The sequence below is a fragment of the Melospiza georgiana genome, chromosome 9 (genome assembly GCF_028018845.1).
Source record: "Melospiza georgiana isolate bMelGeo1 chromosome 9, bMelGeo1.pri, whole genome shotgun sequence".
NCBI classification, from domain to species: Eukaryota; Metazoa; Chordata; class Aves; order Passeriformes; family Passerellidae; genus Melospiza; species Melospiza georgiana.
This window is the reverse complement of record NC_080438.1, coordinates 14,741,557-14,760,738: the sequence shown is the minus strand read 5'-3', so window position 1 is coordinate 14,760,738 and position 19,182 is coordinate 14,741,557. Positions and strand designations below refer to the sequence as shown.

The 19,182-nt window shown below is 38.4% G+C and overlaps 1 protein-coding gene across 3 annotated transcripts in view; it reads left to right on the top strand.

Moving 5' to 3' along the window:
- The window catches only part of SLC44A3 (solute carrier family 44 member 3), a 35,201-nt gene extending 17,829 nt beyond the window's left edge, over positions 1-17,372 (top strand). The window contains exons 11-16 of one of the 3 annotated variants that reach the window (XM_058030599.1): positions 1,749-1,905; positions 4,016-4,093; positions 13,293-13,430; positions 13,904-14,140; positions 15,937-16,035; positions 17,120-17,372. In XM_058030599.1, coding sequence (XP_057886582.1) covers positions 1,749-1,905; positions 4,016-4,093; positions 13,293-13,430; positions 13,904-14,140; positions 15,937-16,035; positions 17,120-17,125 — 715 coding nt within the window. In that variant the 3' untranslated portion in view covers positions 17,126-17,372. The remainder of the gene's footprint in view (positions 1-1,748; positions 1,906-4,015; positions 4,094-13,292; positions 13,431-13,903; positions 14,141-15,936; positions 16,036-17,119) is intronic. The other 2 variants (XM_058030601.1, XM_058030600.1) reach the window with 2 other exon arrangements.
- The last annotated feature ends 1,810 nt before the right edge of the window (positions 17,373-19,182 follow it).

Genomic DNA, 19,182 nt, shown 5'->3' with positions numbered 1-19,182 from the left:
CATTTTTCTCTTCAGTAACAAGTACATTATTAACACAGGAACAAATTTTCTTCTTTCTGTGTTTCTTATCACTAGTTAGCCTTTAACTTGCAGAAACTTAATAATTTGTGTTCTGACATCAAACTAACACTGTCATCTGTAAGGAACTGTTTTAGGGAGAAAAAAGCAATGGCTCACTATGAATAGAATAATTCATCCACACTACAATGCATGTGTTTCTAACACAGAAACCTGATGACTCTAAAAAAAACCCCAAACTGCCTTATTCAGTATAAAATTCCACCATCCCCCAAGCTGTTCCCCTGGTTTTAAGACAAAAATAATAAATGTAGCAACTGCTTTGCTGGAATTTCCTATTTCAAATAATGTGGTATATTCACATATTTAAATACAACTTTTCCACTGCAAAGTTTTTTGTGTTTTGAGTGAACTGCAGTGATACCTTCAGGATTCTGGCAGCATTATAATCCCACTCCTGAATATAGTGTGTATGATATAAATCCTTGCTGAAGTGAGGATTTATTAAAATTATAATTTTAGAGCTTCTTAGCCCAAAGCAGTCATTCTCTTATTGGTGTCTTTTTATATTTTAATTTCTTGTGCAAACTACTGATTTTTCAAGATAACAGAGGTTTTGAATAAATCAGTTCTGAAAACAAGGCTTCTTATGTGTGATGTTATGTCTGATCTTTATGTAGCTACTTAGTCAAACTGCTGCTGGTTCTGGTGCCTAACTAAATATTTCAGGGTTGGGCCAGTTGCTTAAGAGTTACTTATGGAAGGTCTAATTATGACTATTGGTCCGTATGGGGTTTTTTTATCCTATGAAATATTTTTAACTGTACTTAGAGTGTTAATCTAGTTGATTTTTTTTCAGTGTTTGAAAAGGGGTGAGGAAATCTCTTTAAGTTGATTTCCTGAGGTTTATATAAATTCTTGAGAGCTGTGTCATATTACTATCTGTAAATGACTGACATTAAACTGATCTTTTTAAAGGAGGCAAAGTAATAAAACGTGTATTTAGGGCATTTATTGGCTCTGCTTTCTGATTTTGGCAGGCATTATTTCTCCAAAACAATACAGGTTAGTGTGCACTAGAACTGCAAGGTTTTTTTTTAGTTCAGATTATAATCCTAAACATATAGTATGATATTGCTTTTTCGCTGCATTCAATTTTAAAAGAAAGCTTCTTCTGTGGGGGAAAAAAGCTTTAATAATTTTTTTAAAATTTAAAACCAGATTTGGCCAAATTGCAATTATAAAAGTAGATAGTAGCTCTCAATTTTATATATGAGAACTTGTGATTTTATTTTCTAGTTTTAATTTTACCACTAAAGAAGAAATAGTGCATTCATTCCCTCAGATGAAAATCTTGCAGAACCAAGGGTTAAATAAAAGATTGCAGAGAATAAGAGAAGTGACAGAAACTGGAAAGAGGTGTTCAAGGAGTATTCTCAGATAATGTTCACTTCTCCTATTTTTCAGTGTAGTTTTTTCCTAGATATTTTTCCTTTCCAGAAAATAGTAATTTCTTAAGAATTAAACTAACCCAGAAGTTTTAAATTTGGCTGTTTTTCTTTGGACTAAGGTGAACATTCAGATGAAGTCAGTAGAAAGACTGGAGTAGTTCAATAAGGAAAGGAGGTAACAGCTTAATTCCTAAAATTTCCAAATACTGAAAATACGCAATGCTTATCTTCTTAAATAAGTTGCTAAACCATTTTAAAATTGTTTGTTTCTCTTTCTAGAAATAAAAATAACCCACCACCTCACCCAGTCCTGTCATCCATATCAGTGCTTTTCTGCTACCATCTAGGAACTGCTGTAAAAGGCTCATTTCTAATCACAGTACTGAGAATACCAAGGATTGTTCTCTTGTACCTTTGCAACATCCTAAACCAAAAGGTAGGTAAATACTTCTGTAACGCTATAAAAATAGAAGGTTAAAGATGAGATCATGGGGCAAAGAAGTGAAGAATATATTTCCTGCTTAAAAATATATGGTATTGCTATTACTGTCTATTATTAATAGATGGATTTTCTATTTTATCGTGTTTTCTTCATTAGGAAAGCTTTTTTCTCCCAACTCAGATATCAATGCACCCTTTTTATTCTCATGTCTGATAATTTTAAAAGCAGAAAATACCAATATGAAACTCACCTTTAGTGTTTTATACAAAGGTTTTTCTGAAGGATAAAGAAAAAATTGGCAGACTGCTCTATTAAAACTTTTTTGCATTCATTTTTAAGGAGCAGGAGTAAGAATACTACTGTTAGATTTAAAATCTGTTATAGAAAATACTTCATCTGCCTTGTAATAAGCTTCTATATAGAGAATATATGGAATAAGAACTGTTCCTGGGAGTTGTAGTATCCAAGACACATCTTCTAAGACACATAAAGCATAGATCTGGGCTAGTTTGAATATTTTTTACCTTCTTTTTTCCTTTCATTCATCTCCACATCTATTATCTTCTGCTGGAAACACAGCACTGTAGGTAATTCTGGCACTTTTGCAAGGAGGGAGGACTGTTAGGAATGCACAGTTCTGATTTTAGGAGAAGATTTAAGAAAAGATTTTATTTTAGGTCTGTTCCTCTAGGGTTTACATTGGCCTTGAAGCATGTTATGTATAGTTATGACAGGGTGTTTACATTTACAGTGACAATGTATTTACTAGAGGCATGTGTTTGCTATAGGTTATGAAGGCTTAAATAAAATCTCCTTGTCATAAAACACTTGAAAGGTGTGGACTGGATTTATGTTGCTTTCATATGGAAGTTTTAGTTACAAAACTTTGTGAGTTGTGTTAACTAAGAACATTGTATAAAGACACAGACTTCCCCACCTTTGCAAAAAATGTTGCTGTTCTCTGTGAACAGAGGAGAAGTCAGGGGCCTGTGAGGTTGCAGATGAATTTACAGATTTTTCTTCACAGCAGTCTTCAAGCAGAATCAGAGAGGAGATTGTAGATGAGATCCCTTGCTCTAGGCTTTTAACAAACAGTCCTTACTGAGATAAAACAGCTTTACTAAAATCATCTCTCCAGCAATACATAGCAAGAGTAAATTGTTCTCTGTCAGGAGTTTGCATGTACAGTCACTGTTTTGAAGGAGTTATTTCTGGAATATTTTCATGAACCTTTTTGGAAAAGTTGGGAGGTTTGTGGTTTCTGCTTGAACAATAGTAGCTGTTGGGACTGGAGTTTTCTATAGTGACTAGAAGATCTCTGCTTTCCAAAACAAGATAAAAACATTCTGACCTTTGGAAAAATAAGATTTAAAAGACTGAGTGTCCTGAACTGGATTTCCTTTTGTTAAGAAAAACAGGCACTTAATTTTGGAAGGGTATTCTGGATACCAAGGTGTCTTGTTCTCATCTTGCATCATCTCCATGATGAGCTCATGATGTGATGGGGGATCATGGAACAAACCTTAAGCTTTACTCTTCAGTTTTTGCTATGAAATTAATACAGCTCAGTGGTCTATGAAGAGCCTGTTCTAATACAAGATTTTTCTTCCTGATATGAAAAATGAATGTAATGCTCTGAGTCAAAACACATGGATGTTCATATAAGCTCTTCTACCCATTCTTTTATTTTTGTTCAGTAGAGTACCAGTAATTTCAGAACTGTGAAAGGTTTTTGATAATCAGGTTAAAAATCTGTCTCTGTACTCCCTGATCACTGTGAAGTGCTTTAAGGATTACTGACTTGCCTGCTTGTTTTTCTCCCCAGGCAGATGTTAGCTCACAAAGCTGCTTGCAGCACATATTTTCTTTTCCCAGAGAAGAATCTTCCATCCACAGGAAGAAAAAAAAAGCACAGCTCTGCAGTCATTAATATTGAACAGTCTGAATTAAAAGCTATTCCTAAAATCCTAATGGAAGTATCTGCTGCCTAAGTAAAAATTTTATTAGAAGAGTCAGTCACCTGTAAAGCAAGGGTTTTTTTAGAACATTGGTTTTGTTTGAGGCTAATTATGTGTCCAATAACCAATGATTTCATTTATTGCAGAAGAATGCAAAGCACCTGTTTGACTGCTGTTCCTGCTGGGTTTGCTTCCCGAAAAGTTGCTTAAGATACTTTAACCAGGTATGCTCTGTCATCTCAGTCCCTCAGCCTACTCTGGATACCATGGTTGGTGCCTGACCCTTAGCATGGCTAAAAGTGGCTCAGCCTGGGTGCAGACCAGAATTTCCTGCTGGCCACCTAAATTAAACAAACAAACAAGCCTCCAAGTGCTTGGTGTGAAGAAACAGGGAATTGACAGATATGCAAGGTGCTAGATTTTAGAAAACTTGTTAATACAGCTTGGGATAGTCAGCCCTTTCAGAGGGCCACGTGCCATTTCTGTGGGTAAGAATACGTAACATTTTGTTGAGTTGTGCCAGACAGACTTATGAAGCACAGAGAGTCCAGGTAGGAGGAAGCAATGAAGAATTAGGAAATATACCTTGAATATGGCATTAACTAGTTACAGTGTTTTCCACCTGGAAGTCCTGAATAAAGAAACTTAAATTCCTAGTGATTGCCAGTATCAGGAGATATGGAAATACAAACCATGATGATAGCAGTCTAGTTTAAAAGATATTTTAATTGGAAATGGATGATTTCTGACATACAGCAGTTTTACAGATACTTGACACCTCTTTTTACCTTCACAATTCATTTCTCCAAATGCAGTCCATATTTACATATATAATTGTAAATAGTTAGTTTTTGTCTTTGTCATTGCCTTGTTTTTATCTCTGGGAGCTGTGATATTCCTAATGTGAAAGGGAATCATATTCACACTGATTCCACCCTCTGAATGCTGAGCTCTTTGTTCTCATTGCTGAGGGCAGTGGTGAAGTAAACAAGACAATCCTGATAAAGGGTCTGACTTCTCTTAAGTAGGTGCATAAATTAGGTTTAGTCTTGGGCAGTTGTTAAGAGAGTTTTCAGTTTAGTTCACCATAGATTAAATACTTCTGCAGTGAAATTTCTGAATTTTCAAGGTTTACATTTTTTAGGTAGGTCTTATAGTCAGTGACTCGGTGAGGAATATCAGAGTTCATTTTGCCTCCAGGCTTTCCATTTGTAGTCACCCTTTCCACTTGGCTTGGCTTCCTGCCTTTCAAAGAGATATCCAGCATCCTAGTGTTTACTTTCTCCAGCTGTTGTCTGCTATGTGTCTGTTAAAAGAATTAATTACTATAATGTTCTTCCTTTTGTTTCAGAAAGCTGTATTGTAGCTCTTTTCCCCTTTAAAGATTTCCTGTTTCCTATTCTATTGTTGGCAGATTTCTGGTTTTATGTGAGTTGTGATTTTTAATCTAATGATCATAATAAAGTGTTCACTTTTGGTTTGTTTTTTGAATATATTTTTAGCAAAGGTGATGGTTGTCCACATGTTTCAAATCCAGGGAAATTTGGGCAATAATTAGGAAAAAAAAAGCAAGAACAGGCCTCAAGATTTTAATAGAACTTCTATCTGTACGAAATTTAAACATTGGTCTTGAATTATTGCATCTCAGTAATTTGTGGATATAATTATTTGTTTCATTTTTTTCCCCTATAACTGATCTGTTCAAGGCTATTTATTAAAAAAAAATGTTACCATGATTGAAAGTCTTAGTCTTTGGTTCTGTAAAATCTGTGGCCATGTGTAGAAGAGAAAAGAAAAAAAGAAGGAAAAAAATGTCTGCAGTTTTAAGCAGCTTTGACATATTTCTTGATTAACAGAAATAGTGAGCTCTTAAAAGCTCCTACTGAGATTGGTGGAAGCTGCCAGGAGCAAGGTAGAAATTCCCCACATATGTTGAACACAGACCTGAGAGTAGGACTTGGGAGGGAGGGGTTAAAAAATTGTACCTGAGTTTCTAACATTTTCTTAAAGAAGTATTCTTTAAGTTCAGATTTTGATATTTTTGTAACCTTAAATGTGGAACAGCTGTTGTAAAAGTTGGTCCAAAGATCATTGTGTACATTAGCATTCCTTACTATTTACTGTTCTTTTGCTTTTTATTCTAGCATTATTTTCACTTTTATCAAGAGCATATAATTACCTGAAGCTCTAAAAAAAGTAAAATAGAAGATCCAATCACTTCTGCACTATTTTCTTCAACCTGTTGTTAAACTGCTTAGGTAATTTGAATTCTTTCTGTTCCTTCATTCACAAGTTTAATCAGGATTAAACAGTACTTTGTTTTCCCTCTGAGAACTTGGCAGATGAGAAACAGGTGCTGGAGAAAGTAACCCTGGTGAAAGAATGCAAGCTTCTTTCTTCCTACGCAGAATCAACCAAGTGCTCTATTATGTTATCTAAGGGTACTTTCTGGGCTGCAGTACCACCCTGCATGTGATGATATTTAATACTGACTTTAATAGTTGCATGCATCCCTGAAGGGACTCATTCTCTGCAGGCTCAGTTAGGTTTTGCTCAGCTCTCCTGGAGGTTAAGTGAACAAGCCAAAGTGTTACCCTGTCGTCTTCCCATCAGGACAGAGTGCTGTGCTAGATGCTGGCTATTGTCATATTTGCAGGGGGCATAATCTAAGCCCAGTGTCCTGTCCAGATTGCAATGTGGACAATTACATTCAGCCTTCCTAAATTTCTCTTGGATCTGCAACTGGATCCTGTGCTAAACTGTGGTGTAGTGTTGCTATGTGCTGTAAAACAGTTCACTCCTTAAGCTGTTCCACTTCAGTCATGGGCAAAGTGATTCATGTGTGTGTATAATCCATTAGCAACAATTGTAAAGCACTCAGGGTTCTGTGGCTGGGAAGAATATAAAGTCACTATCCTTACTTGACAGTTCTGCTTGCCAACACTTGTCAGAATTACCACAGATTTTTCATCTGGCTCTGATGGTTTCAGTATGTTCCAGATAAACATATCCAATCATCTCAAGTAAAATCTAGGAGATAGAAATTTTTCTCCTGTAAAAAGAATATACTGGCTTTTAATGTGATTTGGGAATGATGAGGTCTGTGTCTCTCCTGCTTTCTTAAGTTGTAATGGCAGTCTTAACTTTAGAAACATTGAAGTGCTCACATGTTCTCCCTTTACAGCCTTGTTGCAGTGACTTTTTAAAAACAATACAGCTGGATAGTTTTGCTTTTCTGTGTCTGCTTTGGGTCCATCTGCAGCCAGTTGGCAAAGTGACTTCTCCAAAGTACAGTGCCTGGGTTTCTGAAGGGGTTGCTGAGCAGGGTGTGGTTTCTGTGTTCATCAGCATGGCTGCTGCAGTGCTGCAGCCTTCTGGGCTTTCAGTGAATTCAGCAGGGTGTGAGCCCCATTTCCTGGGACAGAGACCCTTCCTGGGGACTGAAAGCCAGCAAATGTCCAGTGTAATAAACCAAAAGCAAGTCTGTCTAATGGCTCTATATCCATAGCAGTTCGTTGTCTCTTAAACTTTGGATGGAAGCCTATCAGGAGGTTTCGGTTAAGTGCCTTGTGGAGAATTCACCTAGATAAATCCAAAATTCATGCATGCTATTGTAAAGCACAGTTCTCTCCATGCCAAACACATTGTGCCTCACCCCATCAAGTATTTCTTTTTCCTCCCAAAAACAATAATGCATTTTAATCTTACTGGCAATATTGCTTCTAGATATAGAGCTAATTTTTCAATCCTCTTGAAAGTACAAGGATAAAATGTTCTTCTACACTGAAATAATATTTTATTTATCTCCCCTCTACAGACTTCATGTATATGATAATAGGAAACAAAAAATTTTTAGGTCCTAACTCGTTCTGTAGGATGAACCATGAAGGGAATAGAGTTGAACAAAGCTGACTAATTCTTACTTTGCTACATTTCTTCTTCCCTATCCCATTAAGAAGAAACAGAAGGGGGGGAAAAAAGAGAGAGAAGGAGAAAATAAAAGGCAATTAGGCAAGTGACAGGTAATTCTGTGCTTTTAAGCAGAGAAATTTGTGAACAACTCTCTGGAAATCTTCAGTTTGATTTATTTCAGAAATCCCAAATAAGAACATTTTCTCACTAAGTGCAGGAGCCCTGAAAGCAACCCCAGTAATGGTGTAATCATCATGCAATGGGCACATAAAGCAGGATCCTTTTGCTCCAGCCCTGACATGGAAACGGAGCCCACATGTAACACTGTGATGCAGCAGGAAAGGACACCCGACTACCCTCTGAGAAAAATGCTGTGTTGGTCCTACCCGCTGGATGACAGCCATGGAAGGAGTAGATAACACAGAGAGTAGGAAGCAAGGAAACCTGAAAATTTTCTCCAGTAAGTCCAGACTGAAAATATAAGGTGAAATGGAAGTCCTGGAAACTACAAGATGAAACACTTGCACTGGAAAGAAGGGGATAAATGCCATTGTACAAGTTGCTGCTTATGTGCTCAGGCTTATCTCATGGAGGGGGCTGGAATATCCTGTGGCAAATGAAGGGCAAGAGCAAGCCCATTAGCCATCTATGAGATGGCAGGGAGGGCTAAAAGCCTGACAAGATCAGCAGAAGAATAGAGTAGAGTAGATATAAATTGTTCGTGAATAAATGTCTGGAAGTTGGAAGGTTCCTAAGGACCAGCAGGGCAACTGTCTGGAACAGCTCCACATGTGAGGCCTGGGAGAGGGCAAGTCCTAAGTGATTTAAAGAAGGGGTTTTCCACTTAGGAGAAGATTTGTGTAATATGCTAATCTGAAATAGGCACTGGAGTGACTGAAAGTCCCTTCCAGTCTTGTATGTGGTCATCCCTTCAGTGGGGCCTCACAAGGCCCATCTTGCTCTTATTTCACACCATCTGAGAGTCATGCTACAACTCTCTCAACAGACCACTACCTGCTGCACAGCAGCCACACTCATTGCCTCCTGCTACCCCTGGATTTTGTTTTCTGAAGGGCTGATGCCAATCAGTGACACTTGCAGGCTAAGGCACTTTAAGGTCCAGTCTGAGCACTGCACTGGGGGTAGCGGACCAGGGCAGCCCCCAGGAGAGCTGGCAGCAATAAAATCAGATTGGGATGAAAACACCAGCAGAGCAGAAAAAGCTGAACTGGGATGAGAGATCAGCATGTCTCCTTCTTCCTTTTTAAGAAGATTCTGTTGCTATGGCAATTTTCTCTTCCCCAAGCTCATTTTATGAAAGCAAGCCCTAGAATGGAGGACTGAATTCAGCTGTTACACAAAGTAGCAATTATTCTCAACAATTGGAGGACTTACAGTCTGGATCTAAGCCACAGCGCCTTTCTCATGAAACTCCCAGGTCACTTTTTCCAAGACCTTTGACATTCTGTGTTGTGAGGCACAGAAGGATATATTCTTTAAATAGATTTTTTTTTGCATACTGTGGTATTTGGAAATATGTAAACATTCACGTTCCCTATTTATTCATCCTGACACTGAGAAGTCAGTGTCTAGTTCCCAGGCCCCAAGCCAGAAGAGGCTTGTGTTCTTCAGAGAGGAGGTGATATGAGATCAGCTTGCTGCTGGAAGGACAAATGCTGATCCCAGTCCACTATCCCCTGTGCTTTCAATGCTGTCAATGCCACCATTACTTGCTTGTCACCAGAGCAGAGACTACCATTGTAAAAGATCAATTTATTAGGCAAAGATAAGAATATAAGAGTTATAATGTGTATATAAGATCAGACTAAATCTCTTTCTAGCTCAGTATCCCATCTTCAGCAATGACTGTGAGCAAATGCTAAGATAGAACAAAAGGATATTTCCCTGCCTCTGTGCTGTGTCAGAATCTGTTTTCAACCTAGGGATTTCTTGAGCTGTCTTTCCTGTGTGTTTAATAACTTGCAGCAGATCCCTTTTCCCTGAAATTCCCCATCTCCATTGAGCTCCTGTGAACTTTTAGAAGCTAAAGCATCCTTCGCCCAGCAGTGCACAGTTTGCAGATTTATGGTGAGAAGGAATACTGTCTGTTTTCAAATTTGGCTCCTAATACTTCATACTGTCCTGCCCCTGCCTGGCCTTTGTTCTGGAAGAGGCAGTGAGCCATCTAAGCCTCCACAGCCTCCCTGCATTTGTCATGAGCCGGCAGCATGAGCCTCCTGCTGCATCCTCCTTCAGTCATGTCTTTTCCAGACAGAAGAGCCTCACGTTCCCCAGACAGAAGACATTCCATACCTTTTGGATCATTCCTGCTGCCCTTCTCCCAAACATTTTCAAACCCTCTAAAGTTTTTGTGCATGGAAAAATATATTCTGTAGAAACACATATTTAAATAACCTGTTTCTAAATGTTAGCAGGTTCTTAACTGCCATGGTCTACCATCTTAGCCTTTGCTACAATCTTTAATTTGAAAGGCTTTGGATTATTGCACATATCCTGCAGTTTTAAACTTAATGGGATATATAAGATTTTTATATATAATTCCTTTGCCAAAAAATTATTTGCAAATATAGGTAATAACTTGTATGTGTTAGGTGTTCCTTGATGAGTAAGAACGAAAAACCACTTGAGCTCATTTTTGTGCAATGCTGAATTGCATGGAAATGTATGTTAGCTTAAATGTTTGATGTGTTTTGTTAGTGAGAACATGTGGATTTCTATGTGGCTGGATGGGATCAGGGCAGGGGGTCTGTATGAGAAACTTGAAAATTGTGAGGCAAGTGTATGAAAAAAGATTCTAGGTTGAACAAGAAACCCTTCAAATATTTTTTTTCTCAGAAATGTATTTTTTGCTAAAAGGTAGAGACCACTTGGCTGAGTTTTCCAATTGTGCTGGTAATATTCTTGCTTCACATATGTCTGACTAGTTTTGTAGCCTTCAGCAGTTCATTAATTTCTGTCTCCTATTCATTCTAGAATGTTAGATTATTACCTGGCTGCCTTTATTTCTTGAGTGTCATCATTAGGTAATACTTAGATTATTTGTTTAAGTTGTAACTGCTATAAATGCCATGTTTTATCAGCTGGTTTGTAACACAACAAATGCCTGTTCAGGTAGTGTACTGTCTTCAGCCATTTTCAGTCTTTTCAAGGTAACCATTCTAGTTAATAAATATCAGAAATTCTTTTCATTGCACATTCTTTGAATACCAAAGTGGCTATTTCAAGAGTGCAAACAAATGAGTATTTATTTTAAGTTTGGAAACAATGTTTGTACAAGCTCACGTGCTTTTTCAACATTCTTTTTTATTTTTAAAACACATTTTTTACAATTTATAATGAATACAGAATCTCTGTTTAATTTATTGGCAAAATTTATACTGACCTCACCAGGTCGGGATCTGCCCTGTGAATTTAGATCTTAAGGAACAAAAACAAACTTAGAAAACACTTTTCTACTTTGTGTCTCAGTTCCCTGTGTGTTTAATGGGAATGATGAAAGAGACTGAACTCCCAGCATGTTATGAAGAGCAATCTGTCCCTGTCTGAAATCCGCAGTGACAGCTCTGGGTGGCAGACAGAGGCAGTGTGACTGAGGCCATCTCTGCCCGTGCCCTGGCCCAGCAGGGCTGGCACTGGCAGCTCTCCTGCTGCCACATCCTGGGAGTTCTGCTGTCATGGCATCCTGCCAGGAGGGGAACACCCTCAGGATAAATGAAAGTTAGCAAAGAAGGCATTTTCCTATTTAGGAATGAAGTGAGCTTGCTTGTTTAAACATATTTTTATGCAGATACTCTTTGAGTTTCTGTAGAGTTCACTGATGTTTTCTTAGAATGGGCATTAGATCCATGGTCTTTATTTATACTTTTTCCATCTATGGATGTATTTTCTAATATGTAACTACAGTATTTACAAAATGTCAATGGTTTTTTCTTTACTATCAGAGGAAAAATCACTATTTTTTATATAAATAATATCCACAATAAAGAGGCAGAAACTCTTTGATTGCATTTAACCTCCCTCCCTCCCTCCCTCCCTCCCTCCCTCCCTCCCTCCCTCCCTTCCTTCCTTCCTTCCTTCCTTCCTTCCTTCCTTCCTTCCTTCCTTCCTTCCTTCCTTCCTTCCTTCCTTCCTTCCTTCCTTCCTTCCTTCCTTCCTTCCTTCCTTCCTTCCTTCCTTCCTTCCTTCCTTCCTTCCTTCCTTCCTTCCTTCCTTCCTTCCTTCCCTCCTTCCCTCCTTCCCTCCTTCCCTCCTTCCCTCCTTCCTTCCTTCCTTCCCTCCCTCCCTCCCACAATGTCATAGCTTTGCCATGCTACAGAAATTGCTCAGAGGTAAAACCGAACTCTACAGAAATAAATTTTCCTTGCTTCAGATAGCTGAAATTGTTTTATATTTTGAATTGTAAGTAAGAAAAAACAGATTTTTGAACAGGAAGGGTTTTCAGTAGGCCAGTATAATTCACTTTCAGCAAACCCCTTATGGGCTGTTTATTTTTTCACTTCCAGGTGAAGCAGAAAGCAATATAAGCACCACATACATGTTTGGCTTTATAAATTGCTTGCATACTGCAGCTCTTACTGACCATATCAGATGTGACTAAAGTTTTTGTGGTGAAATCTGCCTTCTAATAGTTTGAGTAAAGGGAACCTATACATAAGAATTGCTGGTAAAGCCCAGAATATGTTTCATGTATCATGAGTGCTGCTTTTCTTAGCTGATATTTTGGACGTAATTTCAAAACCTTGCTGAGGAGTTCCATAAATGGGACATACGTGTTAATTTATGTATAAGTGCAAAAATAATCAAATCCATGAAGGTAAATATTCTATCCTCCCCACCTATCCAGGAAAGTTTCTGCCATAACATGTAAAATTCTCAATACATTGAAAAACTGGGAGTGCCCCAATTATCTGTTGTTCTGAGTGGGGTGGGGCACATGATACAGTCACTGGTCTAGTCCAGAATCCTTCACAAAAAGGTTTGTTCAATGGCTATGACTATAAGCTTGAATTTCACTGAAGTGTTTGAAAGAGCCACATATAAAAAATTTTTAATCATCAACCTTTAATGACCCAATAAATACATAACTTCATTTTTCCACTTACACAGTTGGCCAGCAGTGTTGGGGATAGATAGCCTGTAAGTTTGGACAGTGTGACTCCAGGTGTTCTCTGGTAATTGTCTCATATTCATTCACAAATTTTGGGGTCAAGAACTTCCATGTTTTAAAATAAGCTGGATAAATGTGGCTTCGGTGATTTATTTAGTCACATTTAGTCACATCTGTTGTAACATTTGCTAATGGTGGAAATTATGTATAAAAACTCTTTGAATTTAGAAGCATGACTATTATAGTAATTTAAAATAAATAACTCTTTATATTCATAAAGTCAGTAATTCCAAATAGAGTTTAAGGCTTTGTGTTTTGCTGAAGTAAAATCTAGATTATCAGTGTTTCCTCTCTCACTGCATTATTATCTTATGTCATTTCAGCATGCATACACAACTACAGCCATAAATGGGACAAATTTTTGTACATCAGCAAAGGATGCTGTCTGTATTTTGGCAAGGAATTCTGCTAAACTTGCATCCATTAGCTGCTTTGGAGATTTTCTCCTATTTTTAGGAAAGGTAAGAGTAAACAAAAATATTGGTTCTGTAAAAATGAAGTGAAAAATCAGGTTTGATTATCTTTTCATATACCTAAAGTAAATAAAGTTTATCTTTGTTAAATCCAGTGTTGTCAATGCTATAAAATAAGTTTGGGAGAGAAGAATATCTGAGGAATTTACCTTTGCAGAGTTATTTTATTGTATGATAGCAGTGTCCTTGGACCCACTCTGGCAGTTCCGATTGCATCAAGTCTTTGGTAAATACATGGCAAGAGGTTTCCTCTGCCCTGTGGTATTTACACATGGAACTGAACACAAAGTGCCACAGCTATGTGATGCTGGAAATTACTTAGCTGTGTCCCAGATGACATGTGCTCTTAAAATACTGGCTGTAATGTATTTGCCTCAGGGTTTGGGGAGATTGTTTTTTTTAATGAGAAACATTTCTGCATGATTAATGAGGCTGCACTTCTCTCTTGCTGCCCTGTACAGGTGTTTGTTGTGTGCTTCACTGTTTTTGGGGGATTGATGGCATTTAACTACCACCGGGAGTTGCAAGCTTGGGTGGTTCCTCTGTTGCTGGTTGGATTTTTTGCCTACCTGATGTCCCACAGCCTTCTGTCTGTGTTTGAAGTGACAGCAGATGCCATGTTCCTTTGCTTTGCTATTGATATGGAAACAAATGATGGAACTGCAGAGAAGCCATACTTTGTGGATCAGGAGCTGCTGGTAAATCCCACTGATTACAGCAAAGATATTTGAGACATTCTAAGCTTTTAAGCACTTTTTGTTTCCCTAAGACCTAGTAATCTGAACTCACAACCCGTGCTATTTCCTTTCCAACACCTTAGAACAGGATGGACTCAGGGATTTCAAGTACATTAATTTATAAACTGAAGTAAATGGGTCCCTCTGACTCCTGTGTCTTAGCTATGACTTGCTGCCTTCTTTTAGATCATATTCAGTAAGTAATGGTTGACTCTCTAGACCTAAATAGATATATCTTCAATATATTGTTGGTAATTAGAAGACATAAATAAATAGACAAGCTAGCTGCAGAAATTGATCCATGGGGTGCCCTAAGATTAATGCTTATATTTCTTGCGACTGACTGTACACTGATGAGAAAAAATTAACAAGTAGCAGGTCAGGGATCCACTCCACATCCTACAGGTGCTGTAGTTCTGGACATATTTCATGCAAATCTGAGTTGTTCTGCTTCATACCTTTACAGATTCTTTTGCCAAAACATTGTCTTCTGTCTCTTGATTAAACTCTTCTGTCTCTGGACAGGTTGTTCTGCATCTTTACCCTTGTAATTACTGTATTGTATTACCTTCAGTACTTAGTTAATGGTGATGCAGTGCTGTAACTGAAGCCTTTGAATATACATGTGCCATCCCTTTCTAATTAAGAGAATATCTGAAGATGCAGATCTTTTTTTTCCTTTTGTGCTATTTTTGACACTTCTGCCTTTTCCTTCACAAACTACACAAGAGAAAATCTTAGCAATCCATGAAAAAAATTAGCCAGCAGCCAGAGTAGCTCATATGACACAAATATTCTGGATGGATTTCTTCAGGACAATGTCAGAACTGTTTTGGAGTTTGGTTTGGTTTGGTTATTATTTATTTTTTTAATGCTGCTGTTAGAGTTTCCGTAATATTCATAGAATTTTGTTGAGAACAATAACAGCACAACAAAAAGCCAGCCTAAAGATAGGCTTAACCCTTTGTACAGAAGAAAGCAGATATATATTCTTTGGCTGTGGTTCAGAATAGTACTTAAGCACATCGCCTGGCTAGGAATATAAAACTGAATGGAAAACTCTGAAGCCTTGACCTCTGTTCTTCCCTCTCTGTTTTGCCAGATTCTAAAGTACTTCTTAAGCCAATTTTCCTTCATGAAACAGAGGCTCTCTTTTCTCCACTTCCAAACTTTGTGGTAGTTTCTCTTTAACTCTGCTCTTAATTCTGTGTAATTAGCCATGCCCTAGAGCTGTGGGTGAAGAGAGTATTTCCCACAGGGACAAGGAGTCTTCCAAGCAGGACAGGCTCTATACCCTTCTATGGAAAAACTGTGGGCAGCACATCCAAACTCCTCCTCATTGTATGATCAAGAGTAAGTTTGCTAACACAGACGAGAATTTGGAGTTTCCCAACACATGAAGGCATTTGACTTGTCTGTGTTACAATCAGGTTACAAACATCCCGGGGGTGGAAGGGAGGCTCTGTGGCCCTCAGGACAATATGAAGCAGTGGGTGGAGAGCTGGGGGAGGGATTTCGTACAGCTGGAAACCTCATTCCTGCAGTAGGAGTTGTAACAGAGATTTTGATTCCTCTTTCTCAGTTGCATTCATCACGTTTGCTGCCTCTGCAGTCCCTTGCAGTGTCACTCAGTGTCATCCAGCCAGGAACCAGCTAGAGTTTCTTAGCCCTGGGCTAATTATCTTCCTTCACCAGGTATTTTTAATAGCATAATGGTTTCCTTTCACAAACGGTCTCACCCTGGTTTTTGCTTGTAGACCTTTGTGAGTCAGAGTAACAAGTTAACAGAAGGGCGAAACCACAGAAACACAAGACCATTCCAGGATAATGAAGATGGGACAGAGCTCCAGCCTATGGTGAGACAGGAGCGTGGGATATGTGTTTACCTGCCAGCTAATGTGTTTGCCTTTGTGTTCCAAGAAGGGATTATCACGTAGCTCCTGACATCTCACAGCAACCAGGATAGTGTATCCAGTATCCTGTTCTTCTATTGCTTTCCCTCCTCAGGAAACCCTCTGCTAGTGCAAAATAAATGGATCCAATAATTGTTGTCTTTTTTCCCCACATTCCCCATTGTGCCCAGCAGAAGAAGAGAAAGTTTGGACAGTACCAGAGGGATGGGAGATAAATAGTATTCAGGTAGTCTTTCACCTGCCTGCTGTATCAAAGTCAGAAGAGTGGTAGGCTGCTTAATTTCATGCTGAAGTTCCAGACCTCTAAGACCAGAGCTTAGAGTCCTCTTCTCTCCTCTTTCTCTCCTCTCCTCTTTCTCCCTATTTTATCAGTATATATTTATTTATTCTGTTTTGTGATGGGGTAACAAAGCCGACAGGCCAGAAGGGAGTGTTTCTCCACGCCCAGGCTTGGGAAAGTCCTCAGAGTCAACACTCATTCACTGACATCTGAAAAAATACTTTAAATTGCCCAACCTAAAAGCTGCCCCAGCAAGTTCACAATCAGGGTCTGATTTTCCCCAACATTGTGGGGGCCAGGCTAGGGCTGCTAGAAGAAGATTCTGCAGGAACAGCTCTTCTGGCACCCACACTTGCTGGGTACTAAAGTCCTCTGCTGTCACAGCTACTTACACAAGTGTAACCAGTGTTGGTGACTTTTCTTGATCTGCTTTCAAAAGGTACCAGGCTCTAGTGACCTCTCACACAATTCTGTGGACATTCTGCTACAGGCAGAGCACTCCTCCAGTTTATTACACAGTGAGGGATAGTACTAAATATTTTCATTGTTTGGGTCTGTTATTGCATTCTTCAGTAATTTTTTTGCCAAGCACAGAAACCAGAGGCTGGGTGGGTGTTATTCCCTGCAAGAAGATTGTGGATTTGAGATACAAAAGAACCTTAATCGTTTTCCCAGTTTACTCTTACGACATTTAAATGCAGAAACAGTGCTACACATTATTTGACTTCTTTTTTTCTCTCTTTGCAGACTTGAATGTGAAGTACACCAGGAGGTGTGGAAGGAGAGCAGCAATAGCACAAACAGTCATATCAGCAAAGGTTACCAATAGCCCAGGACAAAGTATTAGCTCCCTAAATCTGTTGTATCTTCTGCACTGGTAAAATGACACACAATCTGTTTGTATCAATAAAATATTTTGTGTGTCATCACATCTGATTTTTATTACTACATTTGTTGTGATGGTCTGAAAGTTGATAATAAACTCACTCTTTGTAAATTTCTATGTTGTCAGACTAAATTAGTAAGTCAAAAAGGTCATGGAGCTAACATGATTTTTTCAGGTTTCTCTGGAATGCTGTGCCAGTCATCCCTAGAACAGTAAATGCAGAAACATTTGTAGAGGAGGTGCTCTGAGATGACTGTGTCCTGATTCATTCTGCATATCTGAACACCCAATTAAGGAACAGACTAAGCTCACTGATGGAAATTACCCTTGATAGAAATTCTCTGTAGTCAAGATAATTAGCAGTTATGAGGTAAGTGTCTTTCTTTCAATTATACTCTTTTGGGAATGGTTTTTACAAGTTTGTAACATAAACTGTCCAGCTACTCTCCAAAGGGCAGATGAGGAATAGTCCTTCCTTCTTTCTGCAATTGAAAAGATGAAGCAGAAAACTTTGCATCTGTATTTAGAGCTTGACAAAGTAGCAGATGACAGAGATAACAGGACAGACATGAGATAAAAATGCTATAAATAATACTTTATAGAAATGTTAGCTGTAACATGGGTGTGAAATACATCATGGAGGAAATGGAGCAACTGTCAGGGCTTCAGTCAGAAGAGGAACACAAGGGTAGACACTTTTAAAAAAATTAACTTGGTAACAGTCTGCCAGCACTTTCTTGGGAGCAATTTTAAAGCTTGTTTAAACTTTCTACCTGGATCCTGACTGTAATACACTTTGTAGGCTCCACCTTGTTCTGAGTATGGAGTAGTTTCAGATTTTACTTGGTGGCACATTTTATTCTTTGTTCAAATTTTATTTGAGGAGAGGTTTGTGGTGGGAAAATGATGCCAGCCAGGGATTTCAGTAAAGTATCAATATAGGAAGTGAGACATCACTGCAGGTGACTCAGAACTGTCTAAATGAATAGATTGATAAACCCTTGATTAGTCACAGCTTGGAAATGATGTACAGAAAAGCTCACTGATGCCTGAATAAGAAATCCATTTCATTTAAATACTGTATCTGGCCTCCTGCTGTTGAAAGGAGACAAGTTATCTAGAAATACTAAGAAATACTTGCTTTTTATCCATAATTTAATTAACTTCAGTCTACTTTAATATGAGGCACTTCAAGAAGTTGTGGAATACAGGATAAATTATGAAAAAGGGAAAGAAATGGATTAATTACTTTCTGCCTGGCAGGATGATAATGCTGGCTGTGACTCACCACCTCTCCTTATTTAAATCTGTACCCTTGGATACTTTTTGTGCTCAGCTTGTGCATGCTGTGGGAACTTCTGAAAAGTCCTGAAAAAGCAATAGCTCTCTGACCCTGAGAAGTGTGCAGATATGGTACTTACAAAGGGGCAAAACTTTTCCTCTGCCATGGGTTTGACAAAATTGCTTCCAAGAAGCAGTGTCTTCACAATGTAAACATGATATTTACCAACTTACAAAGCATAAGAGGTTTGCTTTGAAGTTAAAAAAACCTCAGTTCTTAGTTCTTCATTCAGGGTTTTTTTCCTGTTTGCATTTGGTACTCACACTGCAAGTTTTGGCCTTTGACTCAGGAACTCTGGTGGAAAAAAAGGGAGGGAAATTTTTATCTAAGTATGTCCTTGTTTTCAGAAAATCCCAGGATGACCTTCAGAGGTCCCTTCCCACTCAACAACTCTGTGGTTCTACTCATTGCAATTATGATGCAGGGTCATTGCCTTCACTGCACTCCAGAGAGGAGAAAGGATTCATACATTTCCTATAAATTCTGGGTTAACTTTTCAAGAAGGAAGGTACTGAAAAAATACCAGTTAAGCTGTATTTGAGTGTATGCTGTTTAAGGAATACTGTATTGTCATTAGTCCAG